The following is a 24831-nucleotide window of genomic DNA, read 5'->3' as shown; positions in this document are numbered from 1 at the left end:
ATTTTTTCTTTTTATCATTTTTATTGAATTGAAGGGGTAACGTTTTTATTTTCAATCTTTCCCTGAATTCGAAGATGGAACTTTTTAGTGTTTTTATTGGGTGGGGAAGGAGGGAATTTTGGTTTCCAATGTTATCTGAACTGAAAGAAGGAAATTTTTTTCTTTTTATTCTTTTTGTCTGAATTGGAAGAGGTCATTTAAAAATTTTTTACATTATTCTTCAGTTTAAGGAAATAATTTGTTCTCAAGAGTAATTTTTTATTTTTAACTTTTTTATCGAATTAGAAAGACGCACTTCTTTTGTTTTCAATATTTTTATTGAGATTTGTTATCTGAGGAAATTTTGGTTATTATTTGTTTTTCCTAATTAGAAGAGGCTTTAATTTTTATTTTATTAGTTTAAATTTAGACCATTGCAAAAAATAAGCTTGGATTTATATTTTTTAAGCAGAAATTTTTGAACTGTTCAATTTATGAAAGTTTACAATAAAACATTTTACAGCTGAACGATTTTTAATTTTTAATTGTTTAATTGGAAAGTAATGAAAGCTTCCGTCTTCTTTTTTACGCGTGTGAATTGCTTCGCCTTGAATTAACAATTACTTAATTAACATTTTTTAAATCTTTAATTTAAAAACTTTACATCTCAAGGGAGTTCCACTTTGAATGATTTAACTTGGAGTTCAGTTTTGATTATTTCAACTAAAAAATTTTTAGTTTTAATCCTTCGAATTTTTATATTTCAATGACCTTGAAAAATTTCTGCGAACCGGAAAACCCCGGAATTTTGTTTCCTCAATTAAAATGGCCACCAACATTATTTTACATTCCATTTTAATACGAAAATGTTTATTATTTCTATAGATATAAAGCTTTTAATATATTTTTTAAATCTTACGTGTGCAAATATATCCAATGACAAGCAATGTCGATAGTCATGCTGACTAGAAACCAAAAACTGTAGTCTGGATAAAAATGGCTCAAGTTCGCCATAAGACACATTGTGCCCACTCGATCGGTCAATTGATCCAAAATTGCCCCGAATTTGGTACTTTGGTTGAAATATCTTGCTGCGTGGCCATCAAATGCATCCAAAAGTGCACTTGTAACATAACAGCAGATCGCTATCACGTGATTGGTTGACATAAAGTAGAAAGATATCAGGGCCAATATCACTCTTGCGTATCCTAATTTAAAATTTAAAAAACCACCTTTATTATACTTCACAAAGAAAATATTCCGATTAAAAACTTTTTATGTGAAACTTTATTTAATATTTTTACTTTCTGGCTTAGAATTTGGAAAATTCAAATTCCTACCGCCCACAGTGACATATATGTAACGTTTGGAAGGCTTGACTTTTTTTTAATATGACTTTGAGACGAACAGCAATTTTTAACGCAAGGATTTACATGAAAGTCAGGACGGTAATGAGCTAGAATTTTAGTTTTGTATACACTCCGCCATAGAAATAATATTCCTAAATATCTCAAAATTCAGAAAAAAAGAAAGTTTTAAGGGCGGTAGTGGGTTAATTTAATTTAATCGAAAAATCCATCAATTTGTTTGTACATTGCTTTTAAAGCTTCTGGAATTAAATAAAATTAATATATAATAGTTGAGTTTTAAATGCCTTAAATATTGCATTAAAAGTTTTTTCTTACTGCCTGATTTGGGACGACTGAAAAATCCCGAAAAGCAGAATTCCCGAGATAAAAAAAATGATCAAAATATAAAAATCCTAAATTTGAAAATTCCCTAAAAGCTTGAAATATTACTGAAATCAAAAATTCCAGAATAAGAAAATTCTCAACAGTTTATAATATTACCGAATTGAAAAATTCCCGAATAATAAAATTACCAAATTTAAATACTTCTATTTTCTTTAATAAACATTATTTATTTATTAAAAATACAAGAATCAAATATTTAAATCAAAAATTTTTTAATATTTAAAGTATTAAAAAATATTCTCCCTACGTTTTCACCAAACCTCATAACATATTCCTAACAAATTTCTCAGGCAATATGAATTATTGCACTGATTTATCTCAAAATTTATTTTTAATCAAAAATTTTGGTTTTTCAACATATTTTTTGTCTTTCTTTTATACTATGCACATTTTCAAGCAAAATTTGTCATCCAGAAATATATTTTTTTCAACTATTTAAATTCAAATAATTTATAAAACCTTTAAACATTTAAAAAATACTCTAAAAAAGGTTGTTTCTAATTCTCCCGAAAATTCGGGACTAGCTAAGCCTGTGCATAATGATTGATTACTCATCCTGGATTTCGGGATTTTCGGGAATTTTCGAATTCGATAATTTAATAAACTGTCGTGAATGTTATAACATTTAGGAATTTTTCAATTCGATAATATTATAAACTGTTCGGGATTTTTATATTTCGAATATTTTATCATTTTGGAAATTTTATTATTCGAAAATTTTCCGCGATTCGGCTATTTTACAGTGTCGGGAATTTTAATTTTCGGGATTTTTCTGTCGCCCCTTAAAATTATCAAATTAAAACATTCCACAATAATAAAATTACCGACAGTTTAAAATAATACAAAATTTGAAAATCCCTTTCAGGAAATTTCTGAAATTATTGTGTGAGTTAAAAATAATAATTGAAAAAATAATGTCATCAAAAAATATATTAATTTCCAATTATTGTGATTTTTAATTCAAACAATAATTTTAGACAACTTAAATATCAAGATATTATTTTTACAATTAGTGGCCTATTGTATTTTTAGTAAATAATGTTTATATTTAAAACAAATTTTAATTTTTTAAATTCAGGAATTTTATTTTTTTAAGATTTTTCAGTCGTCCCTTTGATTTATTGTGATTTTTTCTATATTGAAGTTCTGAATTACATAAAATAATGTATGATAGCACTTTAATCTAAATATAATCAATAGAAGAAGTCTTTCAAATGCCAGATATACTTTTACGGATTGCGAAATCTTCGTAATAAATTGCAAATGACAAATAAGGAAGAATAATATTTGCCCTCGTGCAATAAATTAGCAGTCTCTATTTTCATAAACTTTCAATGTTATAAAAAACCTAATTGTTAAAATGATTATTTATTTAATAATTAAGATACAATTTTAAAACACCAATTTCCGTAATAAATGTATCCATCCTTAACTTTATTTCTCATTTGATGGAACAATAAAATTTCACGTAATTTGTTTAATATGTTTTTTCAATATTAATTTATCATGAATTGATTAACTAATCAGTCTGGTATTATTTACCAATGATGTTGGGCACGAAGATGAAAATATTCTCGGATTCCGTCATTCTTGCTTTTTATCGGACACAGTTGCTTCCTTTAAGTTTATAAACCTTTAGCTGAAGAGATGATTTAGAATGAATTGAAATCTAGAGTAAAAGCTCTAATTTTTTTACCACACTGGAGGCTGAAGGGAGCGTTTATCTAGAAAAAAATTACAGAATTATCTACCGATAATGTTAATTACTGATGCCAGTTATTATCTCGGGATTTGTTCTTTGTGTGAACTTACGAGAGGGAAAAAAATGAGTTAAATCCCACTTGACACCTCGTCAGTTTTTGCGTTTCTGACCGAAACTGATACACCGGACACCCCCGATACGTCAATGAATCGAAAAAACTCGATTCAAATGCGATTTAATCGACTGTCTCGATTCTAGGTTCGAGAATTATCGATTCTTTCAGCTGACAGAATTTTGACGAGCCAAGGCTGCAGGTCCGTATAAAGCCGTTGGGGTTTGAATATTTTTTTATTTTAAATTATACAATAATAGATCTATTATTTAATTAAATTTTATAAATATTTTAAAACGTTAGCATATGCAATTAGGCTATTATTCACCACATATTGTAAATATTCTTGAAAATCGAATTATTTTTTTTAAACAAGAGTAATTTTAGACGGACAACAATAGCATAACATAACCTTAAATTATTCTAAAATTGTATTTTGTTAATTGTATCTTCTATGAAATCTATACCGACTTCTTGCAAAACTTGTGAATTTAATAATTCTGAAGAATAATGATAGTTTCAAAAATCTTATGATTGTTTTCATTAAAAATGCCACTTTCGACAAAAACCCCTAACATAAAATAATAGCAAATCGTCTTTGAAATATGTACGATATTTATGATGAAAACTGCTAACTTAATACACAATTGTAAGGAAAATTTAAATATTCTTAAAACCTCGTGTTTTTATTTATTTATTTACTAAAAATATAGATTGCCAGTTCAAACCCTGAACATAACCTTAAATTGTTAAAAACGTGTCAATCTTTTTTGCAATTCTTTCCTAATTAAAAATGCAAATTTTCGAAAGAAAACATTAACATAATAAAAAATGGTTAAAAAAATTATGGATTCTCTTTAAAATTTAATAAAGTCTGAAGAAAAATGGTTGAAACTCGTAGATTTTATTATTTTAAACAAAAATCATTAGATTTAAATGTAATTATTTTTGTTTAAAAAATACAATTATCAAATGAAACACCCCAACATAATCTAAAGTTGTTGAAAAATGTTAAATATTCTTTTAAATCTAATTGTTTTTTTATTAAAAATACCTATAATATCCGATGAAAAAAAAAATTGTTTAAAATTATGAATCTCATTTGAAATCTAATGATTTTTGTTTAAAATAACCGATTTCATGTGAAAAAATTTAATATAATCTTATTTGTTTTACATTTTAAAACTTATTCCAATTATAATGATTTTTTGTTTGAAATACCAATTTTTGATGAGAAACGCTAACATAATCTAAATTTGATCAAAAATGATAAACGTTTAAAATCTGTTGATTTTTAACAATATAACATTTTCGAAAAAAAGCGCAAGCAAAATTGACAAACATATGTTATTGAAAAATTTTTATTTTTGAAATCTAATAATTTTGTATTGAAAATAAAAATTTGCGAACGAATTGTCTGTAAAAGAGTTGAATTTTAAACTAAATAGTTGTATTTTTAATCAGAAAAGATGAAATTGCAAACGAATAATGTAATAGTAGACATTTTCACCACAAAGTATTTTAATGTAAATTCAAAAACAGTCGAATTCAACCAAAAAAGACGCATTTACGCAAAATACAATAAATTTGCAACATAATATTTGAATTCTCAACCAAACATGATTCATTCTCAACCAAACAGTTGCATTTTTGTCCAAAAGTTAAATTTTCAGTAAAAATAAAATTATGAATTTCTGGACCAAAAAATAAATAATCCAAAAAAGTTAATTTTCAACTAAAAAAGATTTCAGTTGAATTTTCAACACCAAAATATGAATTTAAAGAAAAGACGAATGTTGAACAAAGCACATGAATTTTCAAAATAAATAGTTGGTATTTCAACCAAAAAGGATGAAATAAAAAAAAAACGAATTTTTGACCAACTTTTTACCAAAAGATATGAATAATTTTCAATCAAATTAGACAAATTTTCAACAAAATACATGAATTTTCAAACAAATAGTTGAATTTTCAACCCAGATTGAAGAAGTTCATTTATCAGTAAACAAATTTTTTTTAAAACTTTCTACCAAAGAGATGACATCTAAAATAATAAAAGAATTTTCTACCAATTAGATTAATTTTTGCCAAATTAGATCAACGAGATGAATTTTTATAGAAAATAATGATTTTTTCCAAGCAAAAAGACGGATTTTTAACAAAATTCAATATTTAAAAATAAAATAACCGAAGAGAAGAAATTTTAACTAATTAGTTAATTAGTTGATTAATGAATGTTAGTTATGTTGGCATTTAAAAAAACGCCTACTATTTTCCCTGCAATTGAACTGCTTAGCCACTATGATCCCTAGCAGTATCAGTAAAAATAAATATAAAAACATCAACAAAAATCTCCCCATTTTTTAAATTTGTAAAAACTATCGACAACAGGGGCCCCTCCCTAGAAAGACGTTCCTGTCACCAGACGACATTTTCGGAGACCAAGAAGGCGGCTCTTCCAAGAATTTGTCTGCGCAAAATCGTCCGTGTTGTGCTTGTCTCGATAACTAACCGAATTCCCTAACATCTCACTTTTTCTTAAATCTCTCAAATTCCTGTAAATAAATCCGCGCTTTAAAAAAACATCCCCCCCACCCCCAGGAAATCACCCAACATTTCCCCCTGTCACCCGCGCGAGATACGTCACTGTTCCGCGAGTGTCGAGTTTGCTCTCCGATTATTTGTCCTTGTGCTTTCGTGCAAGCCAACTACTCTTGTAAATAAAACCCCATCACTCAACAAACATCAGAAAAAGCTTGAAAACACCAGGTGAAAAGTCTGACAGACGGTAATAATCAATTCGTCCAGAAAAATTCGAAAAACCCCGGAGAAGGTTAGCGCCGATCGATAAACTGTCAAGGATATTTTTTTCCTGTCGTGAATAATCGTTCAGTTATAAGAAACCAACAAGAGTAATATTTGGGGGTAAAAAAGAGTGCAAAAAATCTTGGAAAATGTGATGAATTTTGGGGGCAAAAAGTGGAGTTATCAGTTCTTGAAGATGAGGTTCTCAACCCCCAGGAGTCCCGGGGAATCGATTTTCACCCTGGGATTCGTAATTGAGCCTGTGATTCTCACCGTGGATTAAAAAAAGTGAATTTAGTGTCTTTAATTGAAATTGGAGTATGTGAATAAAAGTGAATTGAAATGAGTAAAGTGGAGCAAGCGAATAAATAAAACAGTGACTTTGGAAGATAACGTCTCGACGCCATTTTGAATTTCAATCCCACTCCAGTCGAAACTTGTTCACTTTTCTAGTTTTCTGTCCTCGGATTTCTCGCTCGCGGTTTTGACGTTCCTCCACGTTCCTCCCTTTTCCAGACCCGTGGAATCCACCAAAATGGCTGAGAGTCCGCCACCCCACCCTGAGCTCGAAATTGGATGAAGTTACCTTAAATTAATCCGGGAAATTGATTGAAATTCACACCTTTTAACGTCCCGGATCGTCGCGATCGCAAAGCTAAGAGGAAACTCACGAGTGTTGCGAGGGGAACGACGAAATCTCCCGGAGGTGGAAGAAAACCAGTGAGTCGAGTTTTTAGGTTAAGTGTCTTTTTGAAACGTCACTCCGGTGACATTTTTGTCGCCTCTTATCAAAAATTAATTTGAGATTATGGATAATTTTGTGAAATTTCATGACTCGACAGAATGACAAGTGATCGGAACTGTCGAGAGAGTAAAAAAGGAAATCGAGTTTTGAGGTTAATTATGAGAGGGATGAGGACGTGGTGAATTTTTGGGGGTTTTGGGGACTTTGGGAATTCGAGATGGAGTAATGTAATGTGGATTGGGGTATGAGTGTGGATAGTGAGCTGTCGATTACGATCAAGATGGCCCCTGGGCCAGAACATCGCCAGGAAACTTTAGCTACTGATAAAAACACAGATCGTGTTGTTGAAGTTTCAAGTGAAGCTAATGGAGAAACGATTGTTAGGAGTGATGTTTTGAACAATTCGGGTACTGAACCTGTCGATGGCATTCCGAGTCCCCAGTCCATTCCAGTTAGTCAAGGAGATAATAAACAGGTGAGGTTATGTTGCGGAATTCGGCGAAAGAATTTATTTGCTGCTATTTCAGTTTGTTTTTAAATTGAATTATTCTGAGTATTTTTTATGCTCTGCAAGAAAAATCGGGAATGTCCTGAGACCGGGAAAGGAGAAAATTTATTTGTTGAGACAGAATTTTTCTAATTAGTATAACCATCTGTGCAAGCATCGTAAATGTCACTTTCTGATAATTAATGGAATTTGGAACAGGTGCAAACTTCACACTCTTTACCCTATTCACAATTTTTTTTCAATTTCAACCATTTTCTTACAAAATGCATCGCTTATGTGGAAAATTCGTGTTTGTTATGAAAATTCTACAATTTGGTTAAAAATTTTCGCCTTTCTTGACAGAAAAATCTTTTCGTTGGAAAATAAACTATTTTGTTGAAATTCGTCTTTTTTATAGATAATTCTTCATTTTTTTTATTAAAAGTTTATCTTTTTTGTACAAATTTAATCGTTTCACTTGAAAATTCATCCTTCTGAGTTGGAAAATAAACTAAAAAATCGTTTTTTTTTTGGCTTGAAAATTCAACTGTTTTGTTGAAAATACGGCTGCCGCTGACTGAAGTTTAATATTGAATTAATTCACTTAATTCTGTTTAAAAAATCATACTTTTAATCGAAAATAGAACTGTTTTTTTTTTTATTTCGTCCTTTTTTGTAGAAAATTGGTCAGTTCGTGTTTAAAAGTTTACATTTATATTTCTGGCTTAGAATTCATGTTTTGTTGAGAGTTCATCCCTTTCGGATGAAATTTCTATAGTTTTTGTAGAGAATTCAACTATTTGGTTAATAATTCAACCAATTTAGTACGAAAAAATCAACTGCCTGGTTTATAATTCGTCTTTTTTTATTATTAAAAATGCCGGTTTTTTTTTTGTAGGAAATTCGTTGTTTTTTTTATTGTTGTTGAACATTCAACTGTTTTAATTTATAATTCAACTGTTTCAGTAGAAAATACAAATATTTGGTTAAAAATTAACTTCTTTGTTAAACAATCATTTTTATGGGTTGATCATTCAATTGTTTTGAAGGAAATTTGTCTTTTTCTTTTAAAATTCAAATTTTTTGTAAAAATATCTGTTTGGTTGACATTAACTTTTCTGGTGAACACTAATATTTTTTGTCAACTATATAAAAATTTTATAGAAAATTCATCTTTTTGGTTACAAATTCTTATGATTTTTATTTGAAAGTTTAACTATTTTGTTAAAAACTCAACAATTTTGCGATTAAGTCATACTTTTTGGTTACAATATTTTACATCTTTGGTAGAAGATTCTATTATTTTATTGAAAATTCTTATTTTTTGGTTTAAAATTCAACTGTTTTGAAGAAAATAGGTTTTTCTGGTTTAAAGTTCAACTTTTTTTGGTGGATAATATATATTTATTTCGGTGAAAATTTATTATTTTGTTCTAAACTCATATTTTTTGGTCGAATATATGACTATTTGGTTGAAATTTCATTTTATAGAGTGGAAATTTCGTCCTTTTGGTAGAGAAGTAATCTTTCTTGGTCGATTATTGACTTTTTTTTTAGAGAATTCATCTTTTTTGAGTACAAATTTTTATTATTTGCTTGAAACTTTACTTATGTCTTGAAAATTCAACAATTTTGTTAAAAGGTCATCCTTTTTGGTTAAAAATTCTACATCTTATGTAGAAAATTTGATTGAATATTACCTTTCTTTGTAGATAATTCATATTTTTGTGTTTAAAATTGGTAGTTTTTACTTTGAAAATTCATATTTTCGGGTTAAAAATTCAACTCTTTTGTAGAAAATTCATCTTTTCGGGTTGAACATTATTCAAGTATTTTGATTGAAAATTTAATCATATTGTTGAACAATCTTTTTTGGGGTTTGAAAATTGAAATGTTCTGGTTTAAACTGAACTTTTTTGTTAAAAATGCAGGTTTATGCGTTAAAAATGAAATTGTTTTGTAGAAAATGTATTCTTTTTGTCTTGAAACTTCAACATTTTGGTAGAAAGTTAATTTGTTTTTGTTTAAAAATAACTTTTTTGTTGAAAATTCATAGCTTTTGGTTGAAAATTTATCTCTTGGTTGCAAATTAAACTATTTTGTTACAAATTCAACTATTTTGTCAAGAGTGCAATATATTTCGACCTAAAGTCTTATGAATTTAAAGCATTTCAAAATGAATTCAGAATGGTACCTATATTAATTTTATACAAAGGAATCTCTTTGGACCTAATCTAATTGAAATTAATAAGTGAAGTAATGAAATATTCTTCGCTAATTAGTTTTCTAAATTGCACTATTTTCTAAACTTAATGACCCTTTAAAATTAAAACAAAGTATTCTACATTTGCAGTTTATTCATACTTATAATTTCAGTTAGGCATTTTTTATTTAAGTTTTTATAAACCTTGTTATTAACAATTTAATTTCATGTAATTTTTTTTATTGATTCCTTTGACTTCTTAAGAGCTTTTTTTCATTTCTGAAAACCGGAATTAAAAAAAAAACGTTAAACTTATTATCTGAATTCTAATTTTAGAAACTCTGCCTCTTAACTTGGAAATTTATAGCAGCCTAAATCTTCCTGCTATTTTTAGTTATTTCTATTTTTTTTAAGATAAAAACCCCTCTGTTCAAGTGTGAAATTAACGACTAGATTTGAATATTCAACTGAAGATAAAATTGTTGAATATAATAAAAAGTACTATTTATCTAAATAGTATATTTTTTAAAATAATGTATGTATACTAAAGACAAATTTTTATTTGTTCCATATATTGGACTAATTTGATTGAAATCGTATTTTGATATCAACTTTAATTTATAATCAAACTTTCCCTTATTAAACAGATTTTTAGTTTCAAAAGAACATTCAACCAGTTTTATTTTTATTTATTATTTTTTTAATTTTGCTCTTCTGTCGATATTTGTAATTTCAAAACTAAAATGATTTCTTGGTTCTTGTTCGCGCTATGTGCTGACATTAAAGAAAATGTTTAAAAAATATATAATTTAACAAACATTTTCTGCCCTCATGGATTTTATGTCGATGCTCGTTACTGGCCAAGAAATATTTTTGAACCGTTTAAGGCATTGCGGTTTTAGGACTATATCTACTTATTTCCTGGCATTATGCCCGGTTTCCTGTTCCTCCGAACTTCAGCCTTATAGATTTTTCCCCCTACTTTTTAACAATTTCGGCCTTAACAGCCAATTAAACTCTTGGGCGGTAACTTAAATTGTCGACGAAACTGTAATTCACTTGAGTAGTCTCTAAAATTTATTAATTATAAGATTGACTCGAATTTTTTCCACCAAAGTCCAAAAGTCAAAGAATAAAGAAAGGATTTTGATCTTAAAAAGGAATAAATAAACCACTTTTCCTTTGTAAATTATGGAAAATAGGTATTTTCCAGAAAAGAGGAATTTTCAACAGAATAGTTTAATCTTCAATTAAATAAGATTAATTTTCAACAAACAAAAAATTAAATTACGATAAAAGACATTTGCATTGTTAACCCGAAAACATGAATTTTCAGCAAAAATGATAAACATTCAAACAAACAAAAAAAGTTTTTAACAAAGTAGTTCAACCTTTAACCAATTAGTGCATCTTTCAACCAAAAACTATTCTTAATGAAAAAGACGAATTTTCAGCATAAAGGATGAATTTTGAAGGAAATCGTTCATTTTTCAATAAAATAATTAAATTTTCAACCATGAAAGGTGAAACCTTATCTAAAATTTGTAATAATTGATATTTTAATAGAAAACGAGTTTAATTTTTAATTAAAGCAGTTGTATTCATCTAAAAAAAATTAATTCTGAACTAAAATCATGATTTGTCAACAAAAAAGGTTTGCAGATTAAAAAGGCGAATTTTCCACAAAAAAGTTTAATTTAAATAAAAAAAGTATGAAGTTTTAACGAAAATGTAGGGTAGTTCTACAAAATGATTAAATTTTCAACCAAATAATAAAATTATCAATCATGAAAAATAAATTTAAAAAAAATGTAATAGTTGACATTTGTGCCTGAAAACAGTTTAATTTTTAATACAAAATAGATGAATTGATCTAATAAAAAATTTAATATTTTACATTCTAACCCAAAATTATTTTTATTTGAAATAAAATACAATTGCATTCAAACGAATTGTTGAAGAAAAAAGCAGGAATTCGAACGAAATTAAGGGCCATTTTTAGATATTTTCCAATTATTTCTTAAAATCTCATATAATTTACCTGAAAATAATGCTAAGTATGAAAAATCACTAAAAAAGAATACATCTACGGAGGCACATCGTCAAATTTGTGTTTCGTCAAAGTTTTATGTGGAATGAAACAAAAAGGAAAGTAACCCTAAAATATGAATTATCAACGAAAAATTAAATTTTTTAACAAAATGATTAATACAAAAATAGTTCAATTTTAGGCCCAAAAAGACCAATTTTATGCTTAACAGTTTAACTATAACCACCAGAAATTTAATATAAAAATAAAATAGTTGAATTTATCTAAAAAAACACGAGTTGTTAACAAAAGTATTTTTCTGAGCCAGAAAAATGTTTATTTAAGAATACAAAAATTTAACCAAATTTCGGAATTTGGAAACCAAAAGGACAAATTTTTAACAAAAAAGTTTATTTTCGACCAAATAGTTGAATATTCTACGAACATGGTTTGATTTTCAACTAAATGATTTAACTTCCAACCAAATAATATTGTTTTTAACCAAGAAAGATTAATTCTCAACCAAAACCATATTCTATTAATTCAATTCTCATGTAATTGGAAAAATGATGAGAATAAAAAATCAAAATCTATTTGCTAATTTTTTTTTAAGTCAAGCATAAATATTTTTCATTTCTTTTGTTTATCTAATTTTGATCTTCTTAAATCTTTTTTCTGATGTATTTTTTTAACAGTAGGAAGTAGTGAAGTATTCCACAGATTTTTCAAAGCTTAAAAATGAACTTTATTGTTATAAATTCTTATATTTGGCTTGAAAATTCAACAGTTTCGTAAAAATTGCAACTATTTGGTTCAGAACGACATTAGTTGTTATAAATTCATATTTTCGGGCTGATAATACAATACAAAGTTGAAAATCCAACTGTTTGGTTGAAAATCCACTTTTTTGTTGCCAATTCATATATTTTTGGTTTAAAATTCAACTGTTTTGTAGAAAATGCGTCTTTTTGACTTGAAAATTCGAAAATAATAACTTTCTTTTTCTTTCAAATAGGAATTATAAGCTAAAATATAATTTTAAATGCTGTTTCTAGCCTAATAAGCGGCGAGGAATTAAAAGGGTAACTTGATTGATTTTATCGACTAATTGGAAGAAAAGAGCGTAAAGATAGCAAGCTTTTAATTTGATGAAATCTTCAAACATTCCATGTCAAACATCGCGTGCATACATGGTATACGAACATCTACTCTAAGAGAATTCAGACGATAATCGACTAGCAGAAGAGTTTTGTGACTCTTTCCTTCTTTCTGCAAAAAGAAAGAAGAGAAAAAAAGAAGATGGAAACTGATGTCATTGTTTGCTCAGGTCTCACAAATTTTATGACCGAGTGTAATTTAGTGAAATGTGCAAAGGCAAAGTAACTATCTATATAAATTGCACAACCCTCCCTAGTTTTTTTTTATTAAAGTTTAAAAATAAACTTTTCAAATTTATAGACGCTTCTGAAAAGCTTTAGAAAACTTATATCCTGAAATATTTGAAACCCCTAAGCTTTGAATAACCGCAATTACGATTGAAAAGTTTTTGAATAACCTGCAATTTTTTGTTGACTGAAAAGTTTTAAAATTGTTTAAAAAATCTAGGAGACAAATACAATATTTCTGGAAATTTTTATCAGATGAAGCATGTTAAACAAAATCCAAAGAAATGCTTTTCCCCCCTGATAAATTGTATCAGTCTAACTGATAAAGTTTCATCAGAGTAATCCTTCTTTGATAAAAATCCAAGACTCATGAATGTTCCTGTTACGAAAACACAACATTTGTGTTACAACGTCCCTGACAGAAGACTTTCTTTCGGGTGCAAAGTTTCATCAGACTAACCCTACCGAAAAAAACTTTAATTTTCTATCGTTGTAAATAATAAAATACTCCATATGATATAAGTTGATTAAGTTCATGCCTTTTTACTACGATTTACAACAAAAAAAAGCAGGAGTTTGATCAAATAAGTGTACCAAAACTGATTATTTTTTTCAAAATTAGGGGTGAAATTAAACATTGAGCTTTTATGTTTTTACCCTATAAGTGTTAAAATCAACAAACTATTCGTCCGGAAAAAAGATTTTATGGATTAAGTGCAACTATGGGTTTTTTTTTTTAAATTAAAGATCTTTGGTTTTTTTTACTTTTTTTATATGGATGATGAAATCTGATAAAATTTTACCAGAGAGGAAAATTGAAACAAAAATTTTGTTTTTACGAATTTGGAAAATTGATTACTAAATTTTTTGAAAAATGTATCGAACGGAATTAGTTTTAAATTTACGAGAATTTTTCATAATTTTTTAGTTTAGCAACTTTGTTTTGTTTAGTTTTTTCTCGAAAGCACTTCTAGGATTTAAAAATGTTATTAACTCACTTAGCAATATTTTATTAGCCTAATTCAACATAGTTTTTTCTCTAATTATCTAAAGGGCATTTCTAACTTCCCGGACGTAAGCCGCCAATGCTTCACATAATAATTGCCACCTTTCACGTTTCGAAAGGTTTTAGAATCTTCTATTCTGTAACTAACTTCCATAAAAGTTCTAAAAGATCCTAAAAAGAAGATAACTGGTAATGCGTCTTTGTTATAACTTTAAAGTATTGAAAGTACAACTCTTTTTTTGAAAATTCATCTTTTCTGTTAAAAATCTTTTTTTTAGACATTTTATTTGGTTATTAATAATACAACTGTTTGGTTGAAAATTTGTATTTTTTGGTTAAATTTAACTGTTTTTTATTTAAAATTCAATTTTGTTAGGTGAAAGGTTTACTTCATTACATTATTTGTCGTTATGAATTCATTTTTTTTTTTTTTTTTTTTTTGCTTATAATTAATTGTTATAATTTGAAAATTCTTGGGTAAAAGTTGAACCGCTTTGGTAAAATGTTGTTTGTTAATAAGTTATACTTTAGTGGAAAATTCAACTGTTTTGTTCAAAAATTCATCCTTTTGGATTGAATGTATATCTTTGATTGTATACAATAAAAAATTCTACCGAGAAGTAATCTTTTTGGGTTGAAATAAATTTGTAATTGTTCTATTCCGCTTATGAAAGATTCTATTTTAAAAATGCTATGAATATTTTTTGTTAAATTTGCCCGATGAGAATAATTCATATTTTTGTTTAAAATCCAACTTTGCTGCTTGAAAATTAATTTATTTTTGATCAAATACTTCTTTTTTTAGAAAATTAATCCTTTTAGTTGAAAATTCGTCTTTTCAGTTGAGAATTTAACTATTTTGTTAAAAAATTAAACTCGTTGGTTAAAAACTTAACTTATTATTGAAAATTGTTGAAGTCTATGTCCTCTAATTTTGACTATTTGATTAACAATTCATCTTTTTGGATAGAAATTCCAGTATTTGGTTAAAAATTCAAGTGTTCTGTTAAAAAATAATCTTTTTTACCGAAAATCACATTATTTTGTTGAAAATTTGTTTACTTGGACAGAAAACTCGTATATGTGGATTTTTGGCTAAAAATTCAACTGTCTTATAAAAAAATTCCATAATTTGGTCGACAATGCAACTGTTTTTGATTGAAGTTCAATCTTTTTTGTTGAAAAATTCGTAGTTTTGGATTTAAAATTCATATTTTATGGTAAAAAACTAATGATTTTTGGTTGAAATAAATAAATAAACTTTAAATTTCAATTTACAATTGTTTTATTCCCTTTATAAAAGATTTTATGGTAAAAATGTTACAAAATTAATAATCCAGGTCTTTGAATAGTAATCTCAGTGATTTTTGAAAATGAAGGTTTGCGCCCACCCTGAACAGTCTAAAGAGATTTTGTTGGATATAATCGTTGCTACTGAACTCGGAAATAGTCTGAGATTATTTTTTATTATTTTTATTTTATTTTACTAGAAGTATTGCAGTTTTGCTTGAAAATCGTATAATCCCACTGGGGTTGGGCTGGACGTCGATAACAATACTGAAACTGACGGTTATAGGTTCCTTGTATACACACGTATTACTGACAGGTTTTCCAGGGTCCAGCTTGACTCGGTCTTTCAACTTTTTTTCCATTTCAGTTCCTTCTCGGACGAGTGGTATTGGCAATATCGTCACTTGATTACGTAGCTATCACGTCACTTTTCTTTCATGAGAAAGCGATGTCCTTATATTAATTAAATTTTTCGAAAAAATGTACACTAAAGGCACTATTTTTTCATGATTGTCCGCTAATGTCACTATGTCTTTACTTTTCCTGGATTAATATATTTGAATATCTTCACCAATTGGCTAAAATAATGTCATCTACAAAATACAGCAATTTTGAACCAAATAGTTAAATTTTCAAGAAAGAACTGAATTCTCAATATAATACATCCATTTTTAATCAAATATTTAAATTTTTAACCAAGAAGATTAATTTTCTACTAAACAAGGCTAATTTTCAACAACTTACATACATTTTGAACTAAATAGTACTACACAATAGATATGAAGTTAGTCGAAATATTATGTAATTAATTTTTAGTTTATAAACTTTTGTGATTGAATAGTTGAAGTTTTAAAATAAAAATATACATTTTTTACCATAAACTTGGTAGTTAAATTTTCGTTTAAGAGAATTAATTTTTAATACAAAAAAATATATTTCTACAATACTGTTTAAATTTTTACCAAATAGTTGAATTTTGAAACCAAAAAGACGAAGTTTCCATAAAATAGTTGAATTTTCAACCAAATATTTACATTTTTTAAATTAATTTTTAACAACGAATTTTCAACTAAAATTTTTAATATCTAAGCAATAAAATTAACTTTGAAAAAAGCAGGTCAAATTTCAACAAGAAATTCAATTCAACAAAAATATTTAAATTTAAAAGTAAAATAAAGAATTGAATATAATCAACAAAAACGAATTTTCAACAGAATACTTGAACCCTCAACTAAAATAAATTATTTTTCAATCAAGCAGCTGCATTTTTATCTAAAAAAATTATTTTCTACCAAAAAGATGAATTTTGAAGCCAAAAATACAGATTTTTACAGACATTTTTATTTTAAACTAAAACAGCTTGATTTTTAATCGGACAGTTGCATTTTTAACCAAAAAACGTGAAATTTGTACAGAAAATTAAGGATTTGCAAACCAAAAAGATGAATTTTCAACTAAAGAGTTGAATTTCTAAACAAACAAAAATTTGTGCATATTTGTTAATTTTCATTTTAAAAAATGAAATCTTTAACAAAATAGTAGAATTTTTTAACCAAAAAATGAACTTTAAAAAAAGTATTTTAACTTAAAGCCAAGGAGTTGAAATCTCAGCCTAAAAAGATTAATTTTCAACGCAAAAATTAATAGTTTACAGTTCAACAATAAAATATTTTTATTTTAAATAAAGTTAAAATAGTTAGATTTAAACAATACGAATTTTCAACAAATTACATACATTTTTAATCCAAATCTTAAATTTTCTACCAAATTGTTAAATTTTCAAACATAACTTAAATTTTTCATTGAAACGGATTAAGTTTTAGCCAGGCAGTTGCATTTTTAAGAAAATAGTTGAATTTTCAATAAATTCGTAGTCAAAAAGGAAACAAATTCTTAATCAAATAGTTGAAATTCCAAGCAAGAGACGAATTTTCTGCAAAACAGTTGGATTTTGAACCAAAAAGGATGATTTTTCAACAAAATTGTTGAACTTTCATCAAAATAATTTAATTTTCAATCCAATAATAAAATTCCCAACAAAAAAAGAAAAAAATAATTCTGAAACCAAATTTTAATAGTAGACTTTTTGACCGAAAACAATGAACTTTCAGCCTAAAATAGTTAGGTATTCATTCAGTCGCATTCTTTTGGAAAAACGAGGAAAAATGGAAAACTGGAATTTTTTTAAATATTTAAAGCTAATTTACCATTGCATATTTTTTCGGGTTGTAGAGTTTTAAATTCGTACTAAAAGTAAGCTCAGTGGTTTAATAGTTAAACAATTTTAGGTCAGTATTTTGACACTATTTTGTCAAATTTGGGACACTATTTACACATTTTTCATCTCTGAAGTGAGTCAGGCACTAAATTTAAATTTCATACTATAGACTACAGACTGTTTAACTGACAAGGTGCGTTCTCGTTAACTGTTGAAGCAGCTGCATATGGAATTTTAATTAATTTGTATCATTGCTGCTCTCTAATCCACTCGGGTATTCAATCTGTTTAATTTTTCTTCTTTTTTTCTGTAAGTTACCTACTGTTTTTACAAAACGAGAAATTGTTGAAACTATATTCAAAAACTTGGTTTAAAGTTATAGTACTTTGTTAAAAATTTATCTTTTTGATTGAAGATTCATCTCTTTAATGGAAAATTTAACAATTTCGTTGAAAATTCATTAATTTTGTTGTTGAAAATTTTACTTTTAAATTTGTAGTTAAAAATTTATCTTCTTCGGTTAAAAATTCAACTATTTGGTGAAAATTTATATTTTCAGTTAAAAATGCACGTATTCTGTTAAAAATTCATGATTTGTATTTTTTATTGCATTTAACTCTTTTTTTATTTAAATAAAAATATTTTTGATAAAATACTATCAATTTCACTTTTCGTTGAAAAATTATTTTTTTGGCTTGAAAATTCAACAATTTGGAAGAAAATTAAAGTATATATTTCAAAATCATCCTTTTTTTAAATTCTTATTTTAGCGGGTTGAAAATTCTTATCTTCGTATATCCCATATTTTGTTGTCAATAATGCAACTATTTGGTTAAAAATTCGTCTTTTTATGTAGGAAATTAATCTTATTTTTTGAAAATTCATCTTTTTGTCACTGGATTCAACCATTTTGTTAAATATTCGTATTTTTTATTCAATTTAACAAGAAGAAGATTCATTTTCTAAACTAATAATGTAACTGTTCCATTTTTGGTTGAAAACTTATCTTTTTGAGTTAAAAATTATACTATTTATTAGAAAAAATATTTAATTTCTAAAAATGAACTTGTTGAAAATGCATATTGTCGGGTGGAAAATCCAATTTTGTGTGTGTGCAATTCATGTATTTTGTTGAAATTTCGTCTTTTTGGGTATAAAAATAATCTTTTTTAAAAACTTGTCTTTTTTGCTGTGGATAACACTATTTTATTGCAAATTCGTCTTTTTCGGTTCAATTAAACTGACATAAATGGTTGTTCTAGAATATTAGTCTGCTTGAGAATAATATTAATCTTATTTTTTGAAAAATCATGATTATATGTTTGAGGATTCATAAGTTTTATTAAAAATGCGTGTTTTCAGTTGAATCCAACCAGTTGAACATTAGTTTTCTTTTTAATTATATTTTTAAACTTAGGTTTTTATGAATATGATATTAGACTTTTTTACTAAAAAGATTGAACTTTGAACCAAAAGTAGTTGGATGCTCTTATTGGGTCCTATTCATTTATCTAATTTGAAGCAATATTTAGTAGATATGAAAATAATTAATAAATCTGTGAAGGTCTTTAAAATATATTTGTTTACATCTTCCATTCCGCACATATAATGATTGAAGGAGGTAAAGAAAATTTTACTCAAAAAAGCTTCTTTACATTTGAAAGAAAGAAGGCTTAAGAGAATCCAGATTTATTTTGATAATAGGCGATAAAAAAATATTAGAATGATTTTAGTTCGGAAGTGGTCTTCCACCACATTAGATACTGCATTTATTCTAAGATTTATACATTTTTATCATCTGCGGTCTGAATATTACGATTATAATTGACAAATATGGAAATATCCTTGATTAAATGTGGAAAATAAAATGTTGAATTGTTAATTATGAACTAAAATAAAATGTCAACATATGGAAATTTCTGCTTCAGAGAGAAAAGCTTGAATTTCGCGTTTGACGAAAATTAAATTTCAAGTTCGCCGTCTGTTTCAATATTAGAAGCGAGAGATGAAAACTTTTTTAGAATATTTTACTTTTATTTTTTTATATTTCATTACGTACTCCTGTTTCATATGTGTTTTTGGATTTAAAAAAATAGAAATTCACAGGCGATTGTAAATTTTAAATAGTAACCTATTGTTTTGTATTTTTTTGTGGAAAAATGGAAAAATATGCGTAGCTGTAAGTGTGCAGCAGAATTAAAAATAATTTCGCGAAACGTGATGTTGCAATTTCCTAGCCTACTTTATCGCTTAGAACCCACCCCACCATCGTATACCTTCCGTATAAAGCATGATGCTATGAAGGAAAATCTCCGTTGAATTCAGGAAATAAATTTCAACTGGAATTCATTTTAGAAATGTCGTGAGAATATTTGTGCGCAAATAAAACTTTTTGCAGACGAAAATTTTAATTAAATTCAAAGGAATCTGGATGTACATAAAATCTTTTATTATGGAGCAATGTACCTTTATTTTCAAGCAGGCTGTAGGTCAGGAAAAGCCGGGATATCAGGGGAAAAGCAGGCAATTTTACTAGTCAGGGAAAGTCAAGAATTTTGACCCAAAAAAACTTGCAAAAGTCAGGGACTTTCTATAAGAGGCACATTTTAATTAAGTGGCAAGGATAATACATTTTAAAATATTAATTTTAAATTGGTTTATTCTGCTTATCAAAGACTTTATGTTATGAATAATGATGTTCAAGGAAAATAAAAAATTCTTCAGCGAAAAATCAGGGAATTTTGAAAATGAAGTTTTGCGGCCATCTTGATATATTCTTGCTAATAAATTATTTGCCTCATATTTTAGTATTTAATTTGTTTGAGCAGAATGTCATCTTTTTTTATACAAATTCAACTTCTCGTTTCGATTCAAGTATTTTCAATTTAAAATAAAAATTCTTTTCAGTCGAAAGTGTAATTACTTTGAAAAATTATAGCTTTTAGTTGAAAAAATTTGTATTTTTTTGTTGTTGTAAAGAACTCGTCTTTTTGGTTTGAAATTTCCTCTTCTTGGTTAAAAATACAACTGTTCGTTTAAAAAGTAATATTTTGGTTTGAAAGTTCAACAATTTGAATCAAATTTTTTTTCTGTCTTGACTGAAGACTCGTTATTTTTTCAAAATCTGCCCTTTTGGTTATAAAATGTCTCATTTTTAGTTGAGAATTCATCTTTTTTATTTAAAATGTCAACTCTTTCGCGGAAATTTTAATTATTTCGTTGAAAATTCAACTTTTCGGATTAAAAATTTAACTGTTTTCTAAAAAAAAACGTCTCTTTGGTTTGAAAATTTAACTATTCGGTAGAAAATGAAAACTCTTTTTGGTTGAAGTTGAATATTTTTGGATTAAAAATTCGACCATAAGAGTTCAACTACTTTGTTGAAAATGGGTTTCTCTTGCTTTGAAGTTCGACTATTTATTTGGTTAAAAGTTAATTTTTGTTGTTAAAAATTGAATTATTTGTTTTAAAGTATAACTGTTGTTGTTCGAACTTTTTTATTTTTTTATTTATCTTTGTATATAGAAAATTCAAGTTTTTGGTTAAAAATTTAACTATTTTGTCGAAAATTGAAGTATTTTGTTGGAAATCCAGATATTCTGTTAAAAAATTACCTTTTGGTTTGAAAATTCGTATGTTTTGTTGAAGATTTCTTTACTTCTACAGAAAATGTATCCTTTTGGGTTGAAAATTCAACAATTTGGTTAAAAACTCAACAATGTCGAAAATTTTACTTCTTTTTTAAAAAGCTATATTTTTGGTTGTAAATTCAATTATTTTTTGAAAAATTAATCCTTTTGCATTTAAAACATATCTTTTATGAAAGAAATAAATACATTTTTTAATTTGATCTAAAATGGTTTTATTTCGGCTACCTTGATTTTGTAAATAATCATTTTAGTTTTTAGACTCATCTGTTTTGAAAAATACCGAATAGAAAGTTTATTAAGCCAACAAAATTTTAAAGTCAATATTTAATTTGTTGAAATGTGACTCAGGTTTCGTCTTAAAATATTTTTTTTTTTATGTGAAGAAAACAATAAAGTGAGTAATGAATAGATAAAACATAAAGAAAGTAAATAAAACTTGACGTCATTTTAATCTTAAATTAGATGTTATGGCATGAATTTTTTTTTATTTAAGCTAAAAAGCGGTAAAAAGAAATTGGATTCTGAAAATATCGAAAGATAGATATTAAAATGAGATGAGACTTTTCTTATTTCTTATTCTACTTGGGGACATATTAAATCGAAAAAGGTAGAAAGCCAAATTGGATGTGAAATATCAATTGAGAAACGTGAACGTATTTTAAAAGTAAATTGAAATTTGCAAAATTATATTTTAATTTAACTTCGAATCGCCTATAGTTGATTAAATTTCTACAATAAAGGTGGATATTTTTACACAAAAAATTGAAAATCAATATCTTAATTTCACTATAGTTTTTCAACTTAACAAAGAAAATTGGCAGTGTCTATATGTGCCGAGAAAATTCGGTTATTTGTACCGAATTTTTTGAACAGATATTCCCTTTTCTAGCTGACTCTCGAAATGCAATTAAAATTGATTTTTTTTTTCTAGTTTTTAAAAATTATGCAGAGATTTAAATAAAGCAAAGATTGGGGTTTAGAAACTTGATTAAAATAAAATATATTATTGGATTTTGAGAAATCTTGTTGCAATATAAAAAGTAAGTCGGATTGGACGCCTGAGGTTCAGTTCTAAAATTAAATTGGAATAGATAAATATGCCAGTCTCTAATTTTTTTAGAATAAATTTGAAACCTTGCCAATAAATAATTTTGCAGTTTTAAGGACTTACAATTTTTCAAGTTTTGAAATTTTTAGTTTGAAATTTTCATTTTGTGCCTTAGAATCTTAGATTAACAATTGTTTAATTTGACAGTCTTTAATTTGAAAAAAGTCGAATGATTATAAATTGTTTGTTTTCAACCTGAAGAATTAAAAATACAGCCTTTAATACGGAAGTGCTATTTCAAATTAAAATCATTTGGAAATTAACAATTATAATTAAAGATTCTAAAAGTGGAACTATTTAAAAAAATTTAATTTTAATTTTCAGGTCACAAGATTGTAAATTGTTTGTTTTCAACCTAAAAAATTAAAAATACAGATTTTAATATGTGGGTACTATTTGAAATTAAAATAATTTGGAAATTAACAATTTTAATTAAAGATTTTAAAAGTGAAACGATTTAAATTTTAAAAAATTTTTCAACGTTTTCCAATGGAAAAATTTGAATTGTATACATACTCTTAAATCGCACTCGTTCCAAATTGAATAATTTCGGATTGAAACTTTAAATATGAGTGAATTTCAAATTAATTAAATCGTTTCAAATCTAACTATTTCTAATTTATATTAACATTGACAGGGTCAGTTCTTCAAAATAAAACAAGTTTTCTTTCAAGATGAAAATTATTAAATTTGAAACGAAATTTAATATCGTTCAATTTCATTTCATTTAGCTTTCTAGTTTCAAAATTGTTCAATCTAAAGTTGAAAATTTGTCTTTTTTATAGAAAATTAATCTTTTTGGTTGAAAGTTAAACTGCTTTGTTAAAAAAGATTATTTTTTGTCGAAGATCGAATTATTTTATTGAAAACTTGTTTTTCGCTAAAAATTAATTTTTTGAAATGCAAATTTAAGTATTACATTTTTTATTAGAAATTGATCAGCTTTATTTCAAACTACAACTATTTGGTGGAAAATTTATATTTTTGATTTGAAAATTCGACTATTCTTTAGAGAATTTGTCTTTTAGGTGAAAACTCTATTATTATTTTTTAGAAAATTCACCACCATCGTTGAAAATTAACTATTTTGTTAAAATTAATTTTTTCAGCTTGAAAATTCAACTGTTTTGTTTAAAATTCGTCTTTTAAGATTACAATTTCAAATTTTTTGTTAAAAATTCTTCCTATATACCGTTGAAAATTCTATGATTTAGTTAGAAAATTCAACTTTTTTGTTGAAAAAGTAATTTTTAACTATTTTCAATTGAACAGTTGTATTTTTAAACAGAAAAAGTGATTTTCTACCCAAAAATACGAATTATCAACGAAATTGTTACATTTTTTACAAAATTGTTGAATTTTCCAGACGAGTTTCCTGCAAAACAGTTGGATTTTAAACAGTTGGATTTTCAACAAGAAAGTTACTTTTCAACCGAAAAAGATCAATTGTTAACCAGACCGCTATATTTGTAACCAAAAAAGGTGAAATTTCCACAGAAAGAAATTAATTTCCAAATTAAAAAGTCGAACGTTCAATAACATATGTCGTTGAATTTTCAACCGCAAATAATTTGTTATCAAGAAAAAAAATTGCATTTAAATTGTTTAATTTTCCTCCAAGAAATATTACTTTTTAATGAAATTGTGGAATTGTCGACAAGCATCACATCTAATACAAATTTTGTTTGATTAATTTTTAGTTTGTATTTTTTTTGTTTCTAAAAATTTGTGAATAAATAGTTGAATTTTTAAACAAAAAATTTGCAATTCCTAACAACAAATAATTAAGTTAAGTCTTTAATCAATCAAATTAATTTAAAAAAAAAATGAATTTTCAATTTAAAAGTTTAATTTTATACCAAATAGTTGAATTGTCCACCAAATTGTTGAGTTTTCCACTTGAAAAGCTGCATTTTTAACGAAAAATGTAATACTTGGCATTCTGAAAGCAGATTTCACTTATACATAAAAAACAGTTGGATTTAATCAACAAAATATTTTAATCCTCAACTAAAGCAGATAAATTTTCAACCATACAGTTTTATTTTTAACAAAAAATGGAGTTTCTGCCAAGACAGATGATTTTTCAACAAAATGCATACATTTTATACCAAATAGTTACGTTTTTTACCAAATTTTTACATTTTTGAGTCGATAATACAAATCTGCTACAAAACACTGGAATTTTCTACAAAGAATGGTGATTTTCAACCGAAACGGACATTTTTAACCACGCAGTTTCTATTTTAAACTAAAAAAGATTAAAATTCTACAGAAAGGGATAATATTGTAAACAAAATAGATAAATATTCAATAAAAATTTTTTTAATTTAAAATCAAAAACACTTTGATTTACCC

The 24831-nt window shown here is 26.4% G+C and overlaps 2 protein-coding genes across 6 annotated transcripts in view; one reads left to right on the top strand and one right to left on the bottom strand.

Moving 5' to 3' along the window:
• Positions 1–7045, bottom strand: part of LOC117172349 (CDP-diacylglycerol--inositol 3-phosphatidyltransferase) — a 10873-nt gene extending 3828 nt beyond the window's left edge. The window contains exons 1-3 of one of the 3 annotated variants that reach the window (XM_033360171.1): positions 6939–7045; positions 3276–3457; positions 899–1187 (exon numbers count right to left, since the gene is read on the bottom strand). In XM_033360171.1, the coding sequence (XP_033216062.1) occupies positions 899–1187; positions 3276–3321 (335 nt within the window). In that variant the 5' untranslated portion in view covers positions 3322–3457; positions 6939–7045. Of the gene's footprint in view, positions 1–898; positions 1188–3275; positions 3458–3545; positions 3722–6938 lie in introns of those variants that run through there. The other 2 variants (XM_033360172.1, XM_033360170.1) reach the window with 2 other exon arrangements.
• Positions 7046–7092: 47 nt separating this feature from the next.
• LOC117172348 (microtubule-associated protein futsch) overlaps positions 7093–24831 on the top strand; it is a 90847-nt gene continuing 73108 nt past the window's right edge. For all 3 annotated transcript variants that reach the window (XM_033360166.1, XM_033360167.1, XM_033360164.1), the window contains exon 1: positions 7093–7572. In XM_033360166.1, coding sequence (XP_033216057.1) covers positions 7342–7572 — 231 coding nt within the window. In that variant the 5' untranslated portion in view covers positions 7093–7341. The remainder of the gene's footprint in view (positions 7573–24831) is intronic.

This window comes from Belonocnema kinseyi, chromosome 5 (genome assembly GCF_010883055.1).
Source record: "Belonocnema kinseyi isolate 2016_QV_RU_SX_M_011 chromosome 5, B_treatae_v1, whole genome shotgun sequence".
NCBI lineage: Eukaryota > Metazoa > Arthropoda > Insecta > Hymenoptera > Cynipidae > Belonocnema > Belonocnema kinseyi.
Note: the sequence above shows the minus strand (reverse complement) of the source record. Positions and strands in the feature narration are given on the sequence as shown.